Raw genomic sequence first — 20,995 nt, 5'->3', positions numbered from 1 at the left:
GATTTCTTTGGAAGGAATGATGCTAAAGCTGAAACTCCAGTACTTTGGCCACCTCATGCAAAGAGTTGACTCATTGGAAAAGACTGTGATGCTGGGAGGGATTGGGGGCAGGAGTAGAAGGGGACGACAGAGGATGAGATGGCTGGACGGCATCACTGACTCGGTGGATGTGAGTCTGGGTGAAGTCTGGGAGTTGGTGATGGACAGCCTGGCGTGCTGCGATTCATGGGGTCGCAAAAAGTCGGACACGACTGAGCGACTGAACTGAACTAAACTGAATCTCAATAGATGCAGAAAAAGCATTTCACAAAATTCAGCACCCATTTATGATTAAAACTCTTCAAAAAAATGTGCATAGAAGGAACCTACCTCAACCTAGTAAAGGCCGTATATGATAAGCCTATAGCACACATTATATTCTCAATGGTGAAAAACTGAAAACATTCCCCCTAAGATCAGGAACAAGACAAGGGTGTCCACTTTCACCACTATTATTCAACATAGTTCTGGAAGTCCTAGCTACAGCAATCAGAGAAGAAAAAGAAATACAGGGAATCCAGATCAGGAAATAAGTAAAGCTCTCACTGTTTGCAGATGACATACTGTACATAGAAAACCCTAAAGACAGTATCAGAAAACTACTAGAGCTAATCAGTGAATTTAGCAAAGTTGTAGGATACAAAATCAATACACAGAAATCACTTGCATTTCTATATACTAACAATGAAAAATCAGAGAAATTAAGGAATTAATCCCATTCACCATTGCAACAAAAAGAATTAAATACCTAGGAATAAACTTACTTAAGGAGACAAAAGAAATGTACACAGAAAATTATAAGACACTAATGAAAGAAATCAAAGATGACATAAACAGATGGAGGGATATTCCATGTTCCTGAGTAGGAAGCATCAATATTGTGAAAATGACTATACTACCAAATGCAACCTAGAGATTCAATGCAATCCCTATCAAATTACCAATGGCATTTTTCACAGAGCTAGAACAAAAAATTTCACAATTCATATGGAAACACAAAAGACCCCAAATAGCCAAAGCAGTCTTGAGAAAGAAGAATGGAGCTGGAGGAATCAACCTTCCTGACTTCAGCTTATACTACAAAGCTACAGTCATCAAGACAGTATAGCACTGGCACAAAAACAGAAGTATAGACCAATGGAACAAGACAGAGAGCCCAGAAATAAACCCATGCACTTATGGGTACTTTATTTTTGACAAAGGAGGCAAGAATATACAATGGGGTAAAGACAGCCTCTTCAATAAATGGTGCTGGGAAGACTGGACAGTTCCATGTAAAAGAATGAAATTAGAACACTTCCTAACACCATACATAAACTCAAAATGGATTAAAGACCTAAATGTAAGACCAGAAACTATAAAACTCTTAGAGGAAAACATAGGCAGAGCACTCGATGACATAAACCAAAGATCTGCTATGACTCACCTCCTAGAGTAACAGAAATAAAAACAAAAGTAAACTAGTGGGACCTGATTAAACTCAAAAGCTTTTGCACAGCAAAGGAAACTCTAAGCAAGGTGAAAAGACAACCCTCAGAATGGGAAAAAAATAATAGCAAATGAAACAACTGACAAAGGAATAATTTCCAAAATATACAAACAGCTCATATAGCTCAATGCCAGAAAAACAAACAACCTAATCAGAAAGTGGGAAAAAGACCTAAACAGACTTTTCTCCAAAGAAGATATAGGATGGCTAACAACACATGAAAAGATTTTCAACGTCACTCATTATTAGAGAAATGCAAATCAAAACTACAGTGAGATATCACCTCACACCAGTCAGAATGGCCAACATCAAAAAGTCTACAAACAATAAATGCTGGAGAGGGTGTGGAGAAGAGGGAACCCTCTTGCATTGTTGGTGGGAATGTAAACTGATACAGCCACTATGGAAGATGGTATGAAGATTCCTTAAAAACTAGGAATAAAACCACCATATGACCCAGCAATCCCAGTCCTAGGTATATACCCTGAGGAAACCAAAATTGAAAAAGACACATGTATCCCACTGTTCATTGCAGCACTATTTACAATAGCTAGAACATGGAAGCAACCTAGATGTCCATTGACAGATGCATGGATAAAGAAGCTGTGGCACATATACACAATGGAGTATTACTCAGCCACAAAAAGGAATGCATTTGAATCAGTTCGGATGAGGTGGATGAACCTAGAACCTGTTATACAGAGTGAAGTGAGTCAGAAAGAGAAAGATAAATGTAGTATTCTAATGCATATACACAGAATCTAGAAAAATGGTACTGAAGAATTTATTTACAGGGCAGCAATGGAGAAACAGACATAGAGAACAGACTTACGGACATGGGGAGAGGCCAGGAGAGGGTAAGATGTACGGAGAGAGTAACATGGAAACTTACATTACCATATATAAAACGGATAGGCAACGGGAATTTGCTGTATGACTCGGGAAACCCTGTGTTCTGTGTCAACCTAGAGGTGTGGGATGGGGAGGGAGATAGGAGGGAGATTCAAAAGGGAGGGGATATATGTAACTTCTGTCTGATTCATGTTGAAGTTTGACAGAAAACAACAAAATTCTGTAAAGCAATTATCTTTGAATAAAAAAAAATTCTGGTTTTGTTAATTTATCTCTGTACTTACTGCCTAAGACTCAGTTCCAAGTCAGTTCCTTACTGTTATATTATTGTAAAATAAAAGGACATTCTAATTTGTTTCTGAAGCTTATCTCAGTAATCTATCTTTGGATGAAGATCAGATGCATCATGACCTTCAGCCAGAGATTATGCATGCTGGAAAAGACATCATTTAAAAAGCAAGAGAGTGCCAGAAAAACATCTATTTCTGCTTTATTGACTATGCCAAAGCCTTTGACTGTGTGGATCACAATAAACCGGAAAATTCTGAAAGAGATGGGAATACCAGTCCACCTGACCCACCTCTTGAAAAACCTGTATGCGGGTCAAGAAGCAACAGTTAGAACTGGACATGGAACAACAGACTGGTTCCAATAGGAAAAGGAGCACATCAAGGCTATATATTGTCACCCTGCTTATTTAACTTCTATGCAGAGTACATCATGAGAAACGCTGGGCTGGAAGAAGCACAAGCTGGAAGCAAGACTGCCGGGAGAAATATCAATAACCTCAGATATGCAGATGACACCACCCTTATGGCAGAAAGTGAAGAAGAACTAAAGAGCCTCTTGATGAAAGTGAAAGAGGAGAGTGAAAAAGTTGGCTTAAAACTTGACCTTCAGAAAACGAAGATCATGGCATCTGGTCTCATCACTTCATGGTAAATAGATGGGGAAACAGTGGAAACAGAGGTGGAGTTTATTTGGGGGGGCTCCAAAATCACTGCAGATGGAGATTGCAGCCATGAAATTAAAAGACGCTTACTCCTTGGAAGGAAAGTTATGATCAACTTAACATAATAAAAAGAAAAGACATTACTTTGCCAACAAAGCCATCTAGTCAAAGCTATGGTTTTTCCAGTGGTCATGTATGGATGTGAGAGTTGGACTATAAAGAAAGCTGAGCGCCGAAGAATTGATGCTTTTGAACTGTGGTGTTGGAGAAGACTCTTGAGAGTCCCTTGGACTGCAAGGAGATCCAACCAGTCCATCCTAAAGGAGATCAGTCCTGGGTGTTCACTGGAAGGACTGATGCTGAAGCTGAAACTCCAATACTTTGGCCACCTCATATGAAGGTTGACTCATTGGAAAAGACCCTGATGCTGGGAGGGATTGGAGGCAGGAGGAGAAGGGGACGACAGAGGATGAGATGGCTGGATGGCATCACCGACTCAATGGACATGGGTCTGGGTAAACTCCAGGAGTTGGTGATGGACAGGGAGGCCTGGCGTGCTGCGGTTCACGGGGTTGCAAAGAGTCGGACATGACTGAGCGACTGAACTGAACTGAACGGACTATTTCCAACCTAGATGGAAAGACCTTTATCAGGTACTCTGTACTCTTACCTAGCTCAGACACAGTGAAACTTAAGGAAATTGCCTCTTGGACCAATGTTTCCACTTAGAAAGGGCCCCTGCACTGCACTGGCCTATAGAAAGGACTGCTGACCTTAAAATCACCTTAAAACAGGACTCAAGTGGAGGAGAAACTACCAGACCAGAATGAGAAGAAGATGACATCTGAAGCAGACAGCTGACCCAAGGTTCTGGACCAGGCCTGGATACCAATTACTCTGATAATTGCTCATACCTTTGCTTATGAACCAAACATATTTCAGTCTCCTGCAGAGTTTGAATTTAACCTAATTGTTTGGTTTATGATCAACTACTTATACCCTACTTTAGTGGATTTCTCCACTCGAAGGTTCCAACTGGGTGACCCTTAGGAAAATTTATTCTAGAATAAAGAAATTATAGTTCTCTTTAGGCCAGTATTGATATTACTAAGTGGGACCCCCTCACCTGGCCAATTAATAATAACTGCTCTGACTCCTACTATAAAAATGAATTTTCTTTTAGGATCACTCAAGCTCAATCAGAATACGGAGTCAAATCTCAGTCAAAAACTATAACCTCCTGTTTTTATTAGAAGGAACCTCCCACAATTGCAGTATATATTTATGTGGTTAACACCAGGCTATGGACATTTAAATTTAAAGGCTCCTGTATGTCAGGAACAATTAAATCATACAAAGGATAATCAGCTAACAGCAGTAGGGAATTGGGTTGGGTGCCTTATGGGCAATGCCAGTATATAACTTCCCTTAAAAATAAGGATTGGCACAGAACAGACTAAGTCAGATGACCTGGGAATATACTGGCTGCACCTAATAGAAGTTCTTGGCTTAAATTCTTACTTATAACCTTACTATTACTACTATCATTTGTATTTTTCCTGTTTTACAAAATTGTTGTTTTTGCATTACCAAATGTGTGTGACTGAGTGTTTGATAAAATGATGACCAGGGGACTAGAAGCAGTTGACCAGATAGATAGTTCTATACTAGATCAATGGTTATATAGTGTAACTCTAGATGTGAGAAAAAGCAACGAGGGGGCATCGTGTCCTGGACCACAATAGACTAGTAAGACTGTCTTGTGATTCAGAGACATTTGACTATATTAGTAGCGCCTGGCCTGGTAATAGCACATTGAGTTTGCATGTTGAGAGCCTCACCTGACCTAGGAATAACCGTTCCTTAACACTGTGGGACAAAATAGTCACTAGATGTCTCCCAAACCACGGTCAAATTTATGACCATGATCGGACACTGCCAACTAAAACCTATCACCTGCCATCTGGCACCGCAAGAATGAAGCCACTGTAGTTGCTGCCCTGCGGCTTACCCTGAAAGGGGTTCAGGGTGGAAATCAGGGGTGAGGCACTGTGCTCTGAGAAAAACTGGCAGAACAGGCATTCATTTAGTTAGATATTTTCAGGAGAAGGTTTTACAAGCCCAATTTCTTGCATCTTCTCATATCTTCTCAAAAGGAAACATATGTTTCTTGTGACTAACAGCAAACTTCTGCCAAAATGTGTACTTGATTACATGAATCCCTCTTTACCATCATCATATATATACTCATCTCCCCCCTTACCACTTCAGAGCAGTCCCTCAGAGTTATCACAGAAGCTGTCTCCTGGGATATAGTTTTCATTTTGTCCCAGATAAAACTTAATCACAACTATCACAGTATGTTTCTTTTTTTTCCCCCAATGGTGAACTAGAATCCAAACCTTGGTCTGCTTGATTCTAAAGCTCAGTCCTTTGGCTACCTGAGCTCTCAGAGCCTGTCAAGGTAACCCAAACTTGATCACTGGATCCTTTGAATTGTGTGACAGTTTCCCTTGGTATAAAATTCCCAAATGTGGTGGACAGAATACTGTCTTCCAAATATGTCTGTGTTCTGATCCCCAGAACCTGTCAGTAAGTCACCTTATATGGCAAAAGGGACTTTGAAATGTTATTAAGGATCTTAAATTAGGGAAATTATCCTAAATTATCAGGATGGGCCCACTGTAATCACAAGCATCTTATAATATGGAAGAGGGAGGCAGGAGGGTTAGAAAAGAAGATGTAACAACAGAAGCAGAAGTGGGGGGAGGGATGGGATATACGATGCTTGTTTTCAGTCTTAAAGCTCGAGGAAGGAGACACAAATCAAGGAATAAAAGTGGCCTCTAGAAGCTGAAAAAAGCAAGGGAACAGATTCCCATAAAGCCTTCAGAAAGAAGACAGCTCTGCCAATAACTTGATTTTAGGACTTCTGGCCTTCAGAACTGTAAGATATTACATCTGTGTTGTTCTAACCCACTAAGTTTTTGGTAATTTGTTACATTAAAGCTTAAGAAGCTTGAGTACTATGGTAAATTAAACACAGCCACATATTCTTTACAGCTGCTCCCATTAGGTGGTGAAGAGTAGTTTCCCAGCTCCTGACTCTGGCTAGCCATGTGACTTGCTGTGACCAATAGAATGCAACAAAATTGGTCTTGTGTGGTTATGAGTTTAGGCCTCAGAGACCTCACAGTTTCTTTTTTTTCTCCTTTTCTTCCTTCCTTCTTGCTCTCTCTCATTCAGATGCTGCCACCATGTGGACAAATCTGAGCTAGATTAGTGGAGAACCCTCAACCAACATCAACTGCTAGCAAGAGAGGAAATGAGTTGACAGATAATAGCAGCCCCATCAGGATCCCAAGCAAAGCGAACAGAAAAACCAGGTCAGCAGCGCCTCGAGGACTGTGAACAGACACAGTTATTGTTATTTTAAGCTACTAAATTTTGGGGTGCTGCAACAGATAAATGTCTATGGGTACTTTTGAAAAACATCAATTCCTGCCTATCCTCCATTTCTCTAGATAGTGTGATCAAGAATTTCTTGGTAAGGAGCTCCATTAATATGTTTGTGGTGGCTGTTGTTCATCAATAAAGTTTGGAACTCACTAGTGTAGACCTTGGAGACCAAGTCCTACTGAGTTACCTGGACCTCTGAAGCCCACTAAACCTGCTCCATTCACGGCACCTGGGCCAAGGAAACTTGCTCTCTGTCACCTAGTGTACAGGTCAGGGCTTCTTCTATTGCAAATATAAAAAACCCAACTAGAACTGCTTAAAGAAAATGTCTTATAAACATTTGAAAATAATTTTTAAAAGCAATAGGGCTAAATTCAGGCATGGCGTGTGCCTGTTCCCTCCTTATTGCTTGTCTCCACACTGGCTTCATTCTCAGGCTGCCTAGTGGCACTTCCAGGATCAACTTAGTGGAAAAGCTCTCTCAGTAGTCTCCACGAAGTCTAACTGTATGTTGTTGGCTTTGATTGGCTCCATTCTTGAACCAAATCTCTGACTAGGAAAATGCAATGCTGTAATTGGTCAGGCTGGAGCCACCTGGAGCCAAAAGCAGTGTCATCTGAAGTACATAGGACAAGGAGTTAGGGAGATAGCAATTCTCCAGAGAAAAACCGCTAGAGCAGGTTCCAGGAAAGGCATGAATGGATGTTGGGCAGCAAAACCCACTGATATTTGCTATAGCTGGACATGGAGATCAGATTTTCTGATGTCACTTAAATCCTGAAAATTTGCACTGGGTCACCTAGCTACTGGAAATCTTCACCTTCCCAGATCTCAAATGTCTGGATGCCAGGCTGTGCAATTCATCTCGGCCATCACCTGAATGAGGCAGGCAGGTTGCCCTCTCCATCAAAAATGCACCCCCTTCGTATGCTCTGTAAAACAATTGGTGAAGTATTCCCCATGCGAGATAATTTAATCCCAACGCTAAGGGCCCTATCGATATGTCTCCGTGTTCATAATCCTCTCATTTCATGTATGTCTTTGTATCATAATAAAAGCTGGATTAAGGGAAGTTGTAGTCAAACATTTTCCCAGGGAGTTAATCCACTAGGAAAGTTAAAATTAACTGAAAATGTATGAATGAGAATACTGTTTATATCTGGATTTCTCCAGTGGAGACAACCATATGTGCCTGGAAGAAATACTTGGATAAGTGCCTTGTGGGGACAGTTAGGAGACAAGTGTAAGATTCCCCCAAAAATTCAGAAAAACTGATGATGTCAAAATTGCCTTCTAAGGATGCTGGTACTGTTGTCTGCAGGGATTCGAGGTCTTAAAGCTGGAGATCTTCTCTGCCCTTTTCCCTGGCCAGCTCAGTCCCTCTCTCCTCTAAACAAATAAGCACATATCTAGGTATGAAGGAATTCCAGGTACTTCCACTGGCTTTGATTATAACGATGCATGCACGGGTCTGTCGTACTCCCTAAGACAGGAATTTGTTTTATTGATAATCTTCATATCCCCCCCATCAAGTACAATACCAAGCACATAGGAGGCTCTCAGTAAAGATGACAATGTCGCCAGAATTTTAGAAACCAGTCCCTGATAAATGGAAATCTCCATCTTAAAATCCACTCCTCCCTTCAAAATTGTGCTTGCTGGTCACCTGATGCAGGGAAGTCTTCACTTTTATTTGTTTGCTTGCTTTTTAAGACAAAAGCCTGGTCTTGCTCATGAAGAAACAGTCTTTCTGCAGTAAGACCCCTCAAGGAGCCACAGAGATCACAAAGTATACTTCTGGCGGGCCCTGGAAAGCAGCCTCTTTTCTTCAGGCTTCCTGAGCTCCTGGTGGGTTTCTCCGCTGTTCAGAGAGAGCCCCAGGGCTTGCTCCCTCACCTGAGCTTTTTACATCTGCTGTCCTCCTTGGAAGCAGAAAGCACAAGTGAATCAGGAAATCACAGTTCTCAATAAGGAAAAAGATAACTTTAGAAAACTCCATCTATAATCTGGTTTGTGCTCCTTCACCCTACTGAGTATGAAGGTTAAGAAAGGCTCACTGAGGAAATTCCCTGGCGGTCCAGTGGTCAGGGCTTGGTGCTTTTGCTGAAGGGGCCTGAGTTTGATCCCTGGTTGGGGAACTAATATCCCACAAGCTGTGCTGTGTGGCCAAAAATAGAAAAAAATAAAAGGCTCACTGAAGAACAATGTGTCCTCACACCAACATTCCCAGAAGTACCATGGCCCTGGGAACTAGAGAGTAATGGAAAGGAAATATGACTTTTTAAAGCTGACCTCTAAAAAAGCAATGAGAACATTTTTGTTTTCCCTGGGATTTGATGATTAGAAGGCAAGCATCATCTTCTCTCATGCAGTCTCTGTTTAAACAAATAGCTTTCTTTGTAGACTGCCTAAGCTTTGCAGGAAATAGCATCAATGTGAATATGATCCCAAACCCATAGTTTCTACTTCCTGTCCTCCAGATTATGTGCACCAAAATCAGATTTTTTTCAGGTGTCTTTTATAGGCAAAGCCCATTGCTAGGTGCACAGAGGACTCAGATCCATCCACACACCATAATCTGCATGCCCTAGCCCCTTTTTGTTTTTTAGTCCCCAAGAATCAGCTCTCACAGATTCAATCAGTCATTGAACTTATACCTACTATAGGAATTTCCACTCACCTTCCTAGGATAGTCCTTTTTTCTCTGGCTTTACCTGCCTTTCCTGGGCTGGACCTCACAGATTACAAGCATATTCTCACTATATGACAGAATCATAGGTAGGGTACAAATATGTCTCATGCAAGATTTGGGATACAGTGATACAAGAAATTATACATCTGAAATTCAAATTTAACTGGACACCTATTTTTGTTTGCTAAATCTGGCAACCCTACAGGTAGGAATAAAATCTTTATCTGAACTACTTTGGATTAGACTTGAAATCTGATCTTGGAAAAAAATCACCCTCTTCTACCTTTTACCAAGTAATTACCAAGTAATTCCCCTTTTCTACCTTTTTCCTGGAAACACAAACTCTCACATACATTCAAGTCCATATAATCGTATTCCCCACTTTTTTTATTTTTGGATTTTTTTAGTTACCATTAAGGTAAATTTTACACCCAGTAAATGCACAGATCTTAAGTGTATATTTTGATGAGTTCTGACCAATTTGTACCCCTGTGAAACACATACCCCAATCAAGATATAGACTGTTTCTATTACCTCAAAAAGTTCCCTTGGGCCCCTTTCCAGTTAATGATGTTGCCTCAGAGACAACTGCCATAGATTAGCGTTGCTTGTTCCTGTGCATGCATGCGTGCTCAGTCGTGTCCAACTATGTGACCGCATGGACTGTAGCCCCCCAGACTCCTCTGTCCATGGAATTTTCCAGGCAAGAACACTGGAGTGGGTGCTCGTTCTTGAGTTTCATATAAATGGAGTTACAGTATGTTCTCTTTAGTGTCTGGCTTCTTTCTCTCAACAAGTTGCTTCTGAGATTTGCCCATATGGGTGTTTATCTCAGTCACTTATTCTTTTTCTTAAGGAGTATGAGTCCACTGAATGGATTTACCACGTTTATCCAGTCACCTGTCAGTGAACATGTGAGCTGTTTCCAGTTCGGAGCTATTATGAATAAAGTTTCTATGAACATTGCACACAGATCTTTTTGTGAGGATGTGTTTTTATTTCTCTTGTATTAGTTTCACAGGGCTTATATTAGTTTCTCTTGTATTAGTTTGTGGTAACAAATTATCACAAATTCTATGGCTAACAACAACAGAAATTTATTCTCTCAGCAGTTCGGGAGGCCAGAAGTCTAAAGTGTCAGGACTTCCCTGTGGCTAAGACTCCGTGCTCCCAATGCAGGGGACCCAGGTTTGATCCCTGGTCAGGAAACTAGACCCCACAGGCCTCAACTAAGACCTGGTACAGCCAAATAAATAAATATTAAGGGCTTCTCTGGTGGCCCAGTAGTAAACAGTCCCCCTGCCATTGCAGGAGACACAGGTTCAATCCCTGGTCTGGGAAGATCCCAGGTTCCATACTGGGAGCCATTGAACCCATGGGCCACGGCTATTGAGCCTGGGCTCTACAGCCTGGGAACCACAGCTAATGAGTCCACTCAGGGCAACCCCTGAAGTGCACGTGCCCTGGAGCCCACGCTCACAACAAGACAAACCACTGCCATAAGAAGCCCACACACCACAACTGCAGACTAGCGCCTGCTCGCGGCAACTAGAGAAAAGCCCTCGCAGCAATGAAGACCCAGCCCAAAAATAAATAAATTTATCTTAAAAAAGAAAAAAATATATATATATATATACACACATATATATAAAACCAAAGTGTCAGCAGGGTGGGCTCCCTGGAGACTCTGAAGGCCACGTTCCATGTCTCTCTCACCTGTGCTGCTGTTGGCAGCCCTTGGCACTCCTTGACTGGTGACTGCATCCCTCCAATCTCTGCCTCGATTGTCACAAGGTGTTTTTCCCCGTCATTAATCCTGTGTCACTGGAGGGACAGTGGAATGGAAGGAGGTAGATGAGCAGGGCAGTGGGGCAGTGACTAGATGCAGTACATACTTTCATGTCAACTCTGTCTCCGCTCTTAATTTACAGGCTCTCTGCAGGCTGGTCCTGACTCCTAGGCTGGGCTGACATCACTGAGCCGAGCAAAGATGTTCACCCAAACGAAGCAGACATCAACCTCTGCAGACAGAAGCCGATGCTCCTGCCTTTCTTCCCCAGTTTCCCCGCTCTGTACATCCACCTCTAAACATCCAGCTTTCTCATACTCCAGAGTGTTGCCCAATCCCAGGTTCTGGAAATTCTCTTGCCTCCAGAAACAAAATGATAACATCCAGCCTGTCTGGGCTTGGCTATGCTATGGACAGACAGCACAAAACCAGAGGAACTGTGACATCCTGTAAAATAAGCCCAGCGCTTGTCCCCAGCCTCTGTTGTACGATCTAGGAGGTTCTAGCTCTAGGTTTGATCACGGGATCTAGAAGTATTGATATATTAGGCAAGATTAAAACGGAACATTTCTCTGAAGGTCTGGTACTTTTCGAAATCCTGACTTTGAAGTTTAGAAGCATCTTGACTCAGCCCCAGAGCTTTGCATCTAGACTGCCCATCCCCTGCCTGGTCTTCCTTCTTACAGCCACAACAGGAAGCCCCCTGCAGGCGGCAGGGCTTCCGTTCCTCCTCTGTCACCCCCTGCACTTGGCTTTTCCCTTCTCTTCAACACAGACATCCAGCTCTGAGCTCAAAAGTCCCTGGGAATGCGGGTCATCTGTGGTGTTTTCGTAGTCTGGGAGGTTCTGAGAGTTTCCAACAACAGGTTTCTTCCACAGAAACCTTCGATCAGTACCTTCCAGGTTTATCCTAGGGAAGGAGATAACGTTAACTTTCTGAGACATAAAAGGTTTTGCTTGCAAGCAGCTCTACAAATATTTTTTTGCCCAATTGCCAGTGTCTGAGGCTTCCTACAGGCCCCACCTGATATCTTCAAATTCACTAGTTTTTGGGTATGTGAATTTGGGGGAGGCAATGAAAAGAGATTTTTTTACATGCCCAGTTGACTATTTAGTTTGAGCAGTCCGAGAAAAGAGAAAGGACAGGTAGGCATCATACTGTTTTGCCAAAAGTTTTCACTTTCATCTCAGGTTCAAAGGATTCATTAACAAAATAAGCCACTTGTTTTATACAAATAAATAATACTAATATTTATTAGAGAGCTATCTAGCTTACTTTCAATGTACTAACATTAAAAGAAAAAGAAATAGAAAGAGCAGAGGATACATCACCAAATTGGGTTTTGACAAACATCCAGACTTAATCAGTGCTGGGAAGTCCCGGGTCACAGCACATCTGGAGTCCCAATTGGAAAGAGGTTCCAGGCAGCACCCCGTTCTATGGGTGAGACTTCAAAGATTGCAGTTCAGGGTTCGCACTTATAATCCCATGACACAAACTAGTATCATCATCAATCTGTGAGAAAATTGCAGCTCTGGTTTCATGTTAGTGCTGTTTGTTTTGTAGTGTAAAATTTGGAATGTTAAGCAGGGAGCTTGGTTGGCCAGGGCCCCTTCCAGGGGCTCAAGAGTCCCAAGATTTGTCCCCTATCTTATCTGTGGTGCTGCAAGGCTTGCACTCACAGCAGGAAGTCAGGGCACTCACAGCACAGTTTCCAGGCAGGTCCCCTTGGGTCTTGGCTCCTACTTGTCAACCACAAATTAATTATTAGGTTGATAATTTATGACTTCTTATCCAGGACATCTGCTATGTACAATAGTTTTCCTAGCTTGAAATTTCTAATCCTCCCTTGAATAACCTTCCTCAGCTCCTTGGACAGAGATTGCTTTGGTGGCTATATTGCAATAGGCCTGGTCAACAGCACAGAGTCTGGCATCACAGCCTCTGAGTGTGACTGGGTGGGAGCCCAAGGGAACAAGGATCTACGGCCCTCCCCTCCTCTGGGGTCCTCTGACTTTGACTTTGTGGCTGGGTGGCTCAGAATAAAGGCATGATGGGTCAGAAGTGTAGGAGGAGCTGGAGTTGGGGCTGGCCCCACATTAGAGGCAGAAGTGGTGGTGGGCAGAGACTGCTGACGATCTAATCTTTATATAGCCAAGGTGGGCCTCTCCTTTATGTAACTGTGTCATCAGATGAAAGCAATTAGGATTCTTTTTCTGGGTGGATGGACACTCTGCTCTGAAATTTTCATAAGCAAAATTCAACTGAGTAGGGGCCAGGACCCCAGGTGTTTAAATTTATGTCTCCAGGGTACACAGTGATCCCTTTCAGGGAAACCCATACTCTCACTTCTGTCTGAGACTGATTTTTTTTCTTTGTTTTGGATAATATCTACAATTTATTGGAAAATTTCAAAACACTGTGAAGCATATTACATACATTATCTCAATTGTTTCTCACAGAAGGTGAGGTGGAGAATGTAAGAGTTTCAGAAAGGATAAACCATTGGCAAAGATCAAACTGCTAGGGAGAAGCCAAACCGTAATTTGATCTTACTAGGTCTCAAAAATTATTCTTTCTTGAGCACTCTACTTTTTAAAAATTGCTTTGGAAACACCCCACCCCTGAAATAATGCCTAAATGCAAAAACGTACATGGGTGCATACTTAGTCACTCAGTCACTTACAACTCTTTGTGACCCAGTGGACTGTAGCCCCCCAGGCTCTTCTGTCCATTGAATTTTCCAGGCAAGAATACTGGAGCAGTTTGACATTTCCTACTCCAGGTAATCTTCCCCACCCAGGGATGGAAGCCTCATCTCTTGCGTCTTCTGCATTGGCAGCAGGATTCTTTACCACTGCAGCCACCTGGAAAGCCAGAATGTAAAAAGTACATAAAGATGTCCAAAGCTGTTTTAAATAACAGATTAGAAGATCATTTGTATAGTTTTCCCCTCTCAGTAGGAGGTCAAATTTGGGACTAAAGTGGATTCCTTGTTATTATCACATCATGTAAATTAAAAAAAAAAAAACAGGGAGGAGAAAAATCTCAGAATTCCAGCTGTGGCCCATAGTCTACAATGAAATGTAAAGATCTTAATAAACCAAAGCCCTTAAGAAAAGCATTCAAGAGGTCTGCGATTTTAATAAAACCCAAAAGTTCAATTAACTTAGTGCAGCTAAACTAAATTGAATGGGATGAGAGCTGGCAGAGGGCCTGACACACCACGGCGCTAATGGAGTGGAAATGAACCAAATCTCTCGGTCCCGAAGGGTTACTGCAAGCGGGACCCGCGCCTGGCGCTCGCGCAGGCGCAGAACCAGGGCCGAAGCGTTACTACAAAGGGACGCGCGCCTGCCGCTGGCGCAGGCGCAGAACCAGGCGGCCAGGATGAAGGGGGGCGGTGCACCGCTCTGCGCAGGAATCACAGTCCCGCCTACCGGGCTTCAGTTCCCGGCCTTGCCGCTAGAGGCGGCCGCGAAGCTGAGCGGGCCCGGTTTCCAGCCGGGCCGCTTTCCTAGCCGGGCCTCAGCATGGCTGCCCCCAGGGCCGCGGGCCTGGCAGCCGACGTGCGTCCGCTTTCCTGACAGCTCGCGGCGTCTGTGGTCTCCCTCTCTTCCCCAGGCCACTCCAGCGGACATGTTTGCCAAGGCCTTTCGTGTCAAGTCCAACACGGCCATCAAGGGGTCGGACAGGTGAGTGGGAAGAGGGTCCCGTGCCTGCCCACGAGGGCACCCCAGCGTCTCTCGAGCTTGGCCGGCTCGCAGCCTTTCTGTGCTCGGTCAGCCGACCTGGGGTGGAGGCCGAGGGGCACAGCCGGAGAAGGGACCCCAGAGCGGGGCAAGGGTGAGTTAGACATATTTTGAGGGTGAAAATGGGAGAGGAGGCCCGAGTTATCTCCCAGGCTGTCTTTTTTGGGATATTCTACTGAGTTTGAAAGAAACGTAATTCAGGCACCGCGTATTGACTGCAGTCTGTTCAAAGTGTCGTGGATGTTGCAGAAATGAAGGATTACGGGATCCCTCCCCTACTTGGAGCTTTGAGTCCCTTGGGAGAGATTGGACGGGGTACAGAGAACTACAAGTATATGAGAAGTGTCTAGTCACTTCTCATATCTGGCGGGAGAGACACATGGAAGGTGAGGTGAAGTGGATGAGCCATAGGTGGTAACTGTATCTGTTCAGACAGTGTTGCAAAGGCAGATATCACCTTGGGGATTTTAGAACCAGTGTTTTCTAGTTGTCATTCTTGATGCCCTGGTGTATCTGTTTGATCATAAGCTGTTCGATTTGCCAGCCATATATGAGAAAGGGGCAGATCCAAGAGCTATGCGTGGAGTCAGGAAGGCAGGACTGAGTTTCCAGTGGCAGGCTAACTTGGACTGCTCACCGGGTCTCAGTTATTTCTTTCTTTCTTTGTGAAGTGCAAAGACATGCCTCAGGAACATGTGAAAATAGATGAGACACTGGATGAGAAAGATAATGGGATGTTTTGGAAGAGTGTGTGAGAATAGGGCATCATCAACCAGACTTCTTGGTCCTCATGACTTTATAGTAAGTCTTTCTGAGTCCTCAATATTTATTAAAATCTATGCAGGCAGCCTTCATACCAGATATGTGTGCCCTCTGCAGGAGAAAGCTTCGGGCTGATGTGGCAGCTGTTTTCCCCACTCTTGGAACCGATCAGGTCTCTGAGTTAGTGCCTGGAAAGGAAGAGCTCAACATTGTAAAGCTGTATGCTCACAGAGGAGATGCAGTGACTGTGTATGTGAGTGGTGGTAACCCCATCCTGTTTGAACTGGAGAAAAATCTGTATCCAACAGGTATGGCAGTGGCATGGAGATGCCCTTACTGTGGTCTCTGCCTAATACTTGTTTCTCCTTGTTTCTTCCATTAACCTGTCTTCCTTAAAACAAATGAATGCAAAATCTCCCTAAGAATTTTTGTTTGTTTTGCGTCCCTAGAATTGAATCATACAAAACCAGAAACTGCTATAGAATGGAGGGGAAAAAAGGGCTAACACAAAGCAAGGGTTGTTGCCGAGGGAAATGCTAACGTGAAGAAACACTTGTTTCTAGAGGGTTGACTAGGAATGGAGCAGAGGTCTTGAAAAGGGTGGAGTTTCAGTGAAATGAAAGTCGCTTAGTCATGTCAGATCTTTGTGACCCCATGGACTGTTTAGTCCATGGAATTCTCCAGGCCAGATTACTGGAGTGGGTAGCCATTCCCTTCTCTAGGGGATCTTCTGAACCCAGGGATCAAACCCAGGTTTCCTGCATTGCAGGCAGATTCTGTTACCAACTGAGTCACCAAGGAAGCCCAGGAATACTGGAGTGGGTAGCCTATGCTTTCTCCAGGTGATCTTTCCAACCCATGAATCAAACCAGGGTCTCCTGCATTGTAGGCGGATTCTTTACCAGCTGAACTACCAGGGAAGCCCCTGAAGTTTCAGGGCATGTAAAACATGTTTCTTAAAACTGCCACTGGTGCACTTTTCTTAAGATACTGAAGAGGTACTATGATGGGAAAGAAGGTGAATTAAACTCCATACCCAGCTGTCTTAGTGATGGACTTTGGTTGAGACATCTCACCAGAATTCTTTCTTATGCTCTCTGTGGCTCTCAGGATTTTGTTGCTTGCTTTCCTTACGGGTCTCACAGAGTCAGTGTCTTTTTCTTTTTTCCTTTCCTGGTGACATCTACTTTGTCCTTTGGGGCTTTTCTTCCTCCCAGCTTGGCTTTAGCAATGCAGTGCGGTTTCTTACCCCCGGCCACCCCTACCTTACCCTACTTTGCTGTTGTACACATACACGCCCTTTTTGTATGTATGTACACATACAAGCCTCTGCTAATGGCTATGGAAACAGAGGGAATAAAAATAATAAATGTGAAAATTTTCAAAATGTCTTATAGGCTGGTGCTCTGGTTTTGGATTACTTGCTTCTGAGGTCGTAAATGAAATCCCTGTTGGGTCTCTGTCCCTACACTGGGACAGTGGATCAGAATCCCCTGTGGCCCTTTTCCTCTGCTCCTGCAGTCCGGGTGAAGCAATAGGTGCCTTCAAGGCTCAAGTGACATCCAGTTTCTTAAGTCTCTGCCTTCTTCGAGGCTGCAGCCTCTTTAAGAAGGGAGTCAGCCCCATGTAAGCTGTATGGAATGTTTCCCACAGGAAAAGGGGCACTTGATTCCCAGAGTAGGGGAAAGGGATACTGGACAGGCAAAAGCAGATGTTCACCTAATCACTAGTTTTAGCCTTACATGTAAATATCCAACTTTAGCAGTTAATCTCTTAAAGCTGCAGTTCACTTCATGTGTGTCTTCCTACCAGTAAAAATGATAACTTCTCAAGATCACATATTGAGAGAAACTACTGCAAAGAACTCAGTATGTAAAGAATCGGATCTCTCGGGCTAAAGGAAGCAAAGATTCTAAAATAAATAGCATGTGACATATAAACTGCTTCACAAACTTGGGGTAACCTACTTTAAAAAAAGAAAGCAGCTTTTTGGACATCCCCCCACAACCCGCTCTCTAGCTTTGAGTTGAGTGTCTTTTCTATATTTTGATGAACATGGCCTAGTGTTTGGCTTTGCCCATTCCCAGAGGATTGACTCTTGGCAGTAAGTGTTTTCTGACCCTCTCTTTGGACAGTGTATACCTTGTGGTCTTATCCCGATCTTCTACCAACGTTTACAACATGGCCTCTGGTGCTCGAAAAATTGGTTGGGGGAGCAGGTAAGAGTATTTTCTTATATTCTGGATACTGTCTAAAACCTACTTCAAAAAAACCAACTACTTTAATAAGCGTACCATTTCGTGCATTCATATGAAGAATGGAGTTTCCCCCCATGTCTGTTGCATCTCTCACTTGGCTGCTTCCACAGACTCCCTGGGCCTCAGAGATCCTGCTGTAAGGCTTAAAAAAGATGAGTGACATGACGTGCCTTGTGAGCCGCCGTTGGCTGTCCTTTAGGTTAATAAGATGACTTGGGGAAACCAGACTCAGATAGATCACCACAACTAGACCCTCAGCTTGGTCCTTCAGTTTGACCACTAGCCTCCCAAAGGGTGGTCTGGTACTCAAGCTGCCGCTTTCTATTTTCATTATGAATAATGTAGTTGATAGTTAATGAACATTTATGGACTGAATGAATGAACAATGAAGTAATCTGTGGAATTAGCTGTGATGCTTTTGTTTGCTGCAGATTTGATGCTGCCGGGACTGGTGGTGCCCCCTGCTGGCCTGCCTCAGGTACAGAAGGGTGACCTCTGTGCCGTTGCGTTGGTGGGGAACAGGTACTGTGCGGGTCAGCTGTGCCTCTGGGGGGCAAACTTAGGGAAAACTTGGGAGGGGTGGGAATGACAGCTTCACAGCATGTGGAGAAAGGATTAGAGAAAACAAATTCGTCCTGAAAAATCCCGAGAGTGGAAATGGCAGTGAGCCTGTGGAGTGTGCACACATCTGGGCCAAGTATATTAGTTCCTGCTGCTGCCTTCTCCTTTATAAAATTTACTCTTTTTTCTCATTAAAAAAATTTTTTTTTTAGATTTACAGACAAGTTGCAAAAATAGTACAGAGTCCTGATATACTTCTTACCCAGCCTCTTGTCTTGATAACATCATATATAACCACAGTACAGTTATCAAAACTAAGGAATTAACATTGGTTCAATCCTGTTGACACTATTACAGAGTTTATTCATATTTTCCTGCTTTTCCCACTATGTATATGTATTTAAAGATTTCTTTTGTTCAAGGATCCAGGCTAGGGTGCCACCTGGCATTTAGTTGTCACGTCGTCTTAGTCTCCTGTGATGTTTTCTTGCTTTCCTGCCTTCCATGACTTCAGGACTGTTTTAGTCTGACATCCACATCATCATCATCTTTTAATTATTTTTAATAGATTAATTGAGGGAGATAGAGTTTATATATTGTAAAATTCACCTATTTCAACTGTACAATTCAGTGATTTTTTTTTAACCTATTTATAGGATGGTTTGGCCATCAGTGCACTAAATAAATACAATTTATTTAAAATTTTATTAAAATTTATTTAAAATAAATTAGGAAATAATCATATGAACAGTTATGAAAAATCAAAACCCACTCACCCCATAATTCTTTTCTCTAGAAGTAACCATTATCATTCTGATGCACAGCTTTCCCAGCCTTCTTCAGTGCATATGTGCATATAAAATGTCTGATGTGGGTTGTGTATGTTTAAAAATACAAACAAACAAACTCTATCCCTAGTATTTTTTCAGTTCAGATCGTGTGAATATTGTCCACGTCAGCAAGCACAGATAAGCTGAACCATCTTCCCCGCTGTGGGGTGATGGAGAAGGTCGTCTCCCGGTGGACAGTGTGGTTGCCTCTGCTTTGTCACAAACAAGAGCTTCCTAATGCTTCTGGGGACACCAGTGCCAGTGTGTCCCTAAAGCAGATCGTGCACGTGACGATCGTGCACGTCTTCTGTTGCCCTACAAAAACCCTGCTGGTTTTCACTCCACTTGCAGGGTACATGGAGCCTGTTTCCGTACGTGCTCCCCGACACTGGATATGATGGGTTATATTCATTTGTGTCATCCTGAACGAAAAGTGACATCTCATTATTTTACTCATTGCCTTTTTGAGGGAGAAAGATTGTAGGCCTTGAGGGTGGGGGGTGGGGGTGTCAGTGTTTAAAGATCTTATTTTTGCTGCTCATAGTCTCCTATTTTCCTTGACCCTTTTGGCACCAAGCGCCTAGAAAGGTTTCCATCCTGTTTACATGTAGCAAAACCTAGCTGTTGAAAAGAATGGTGATATTATTGTTTCCCCCACCCCACGCCCAGTATTCTGTCCCAGATAGGAGAAAACGATGGAAATGTGTATTTGGCCGGCTTAGTTTGACGTTTAGAATGTATGTGGGAATGAAGCCTGGGTGGTTTATGGCAGAGGATCAGGCCATATTCGAGACTGAAGATTTTGAGCCCTTCCAAAGGTGGAAGACAAAGACCCTTCTTTTAGGAACTGGGAAAGAAGCCAAATTCAAAGATTCTGTGGCAGGACTGACCCATGGGCACAGTAAGTGGAGCCACCAGATTAGCAGATTTTTTTTTTTGCAGTTCAGGTGTTGGGAATTCAGCCCTTGAATCTTCTCCCCTGGGTCCAGGCAACCTTGCCGGGCTTGTATATTCCCCTACTGTTCGACAGCTAGACACTGATCCTTATGGGCAGTGTGTGAGCAACACTTGAGTTACACTGGGATGACAGAGATTTGCCATTTGGGCTTTGGGAGTTTTCTGTAGTTATTGTAAATGTGTGGTCTTCTTTTTTTGGATATTATGCACACATTCAGTTCTTAGATGGCTACACAGAGCAAGCCCTGTTACAAGAGCTAACTCAGAAGGAACCTCTATTTGATTCCACACGTCTGTCTTCTTTCTTCCCGGCGGCACTCATCAGCCTACTTTATGGCGTGGGAAAGACCTCCCTTCTCAACTTGCAAATAGGAAGGCTCTCCCTTTACTTTTTGGCCTTCCTGCATGGCATGTGGGATCTTATTTCCCTGACCAGGGATTGAACCTGCACGAATAATTTATATTTTTGAAATTAAAGAAAGAGAACTTTTAAATATCCTTCTGAGTCCTGTCTGGGTTTGATTTGTAATAGGGATAAAACAGTGATAATATCAGTAGATGAGTTACTTACCCAGGAGGGATATTTGGTCAAGGGATTTTTG

At 43.1% G+C, this 20,995-nt stretch overlaps 1 protein-coding gene and 1 long non-coding RNA gene across 4 annotated transcripts in view; both read left to right on the top strand.

The window, feature by feature from the left end:
- Positions 1-12,474, top strand: part of LOC104998827 — a 30,327-nt gene extending 17,853 nt beyond the window's left edge. Inside the window, exon 3 of the long non-coding RNA XR_826514.1 lies at positions 11,415-12,474. This is a non-coding gene — a long non-coding RNA (uncharacterized LOC104998827). The remainder of the gene's footprint in view (positions 1-11,414) is intronic.
- A 2,258-nt stretch (positions 12,475-14,732) lies between these two features.
- The window catches only part of EIF2D (eukaryotic translation initiation factor 2D), a 21,836-nt gene continuing 15,573 nt past the window's right edge, over positions 14,733-20,995 (top strand). For all 3 annotated transcript variants that reach the window (XM_010854202.1, XM_010854203.1, XM_010854204.1), the window contains exons 1-4: positions 14,733-14,968; positions 15,905-16,095; positions 17,923-18,006; positions 18,477-18,567. In XM_010854202.1, the coding sequence (XP_010852504.1) occupies positions 14,913-14,968; positions 15,905-16,095; positions 17,923-18,006; positions 18,477-18,567 (422 nt within the window). In that variant the 5' untranslated portion in view covers positions 14,733-14,912. The remainder of the gene's footprint in view (positions 14,969-15,904; positions 16,096-17,922; positions 18,007-18,476; positions 18,568-20,995) is intronic.

This window comes from Bison bison, unplaced genomic scaffold (assembly GCF_000754665.1).
Source record: "Bison bison bison isolate TAMUID 2011002044 unplaced genomic scaffold, Bison_UMD1.0 scf7180017864338, whole genome shotgun sequence".
Classification (NCBI taxonomy): Eukaryota; Metazoa; Chordata; class Mammalia; order Artiodactyla; family Bovidae; genus Bison; species Bison bison.
The sequence above is the reverse complement of the archived record's forward strand: the minus strand, read 5'-3'. Positions and strand labels throughout refer to the sequence as shown.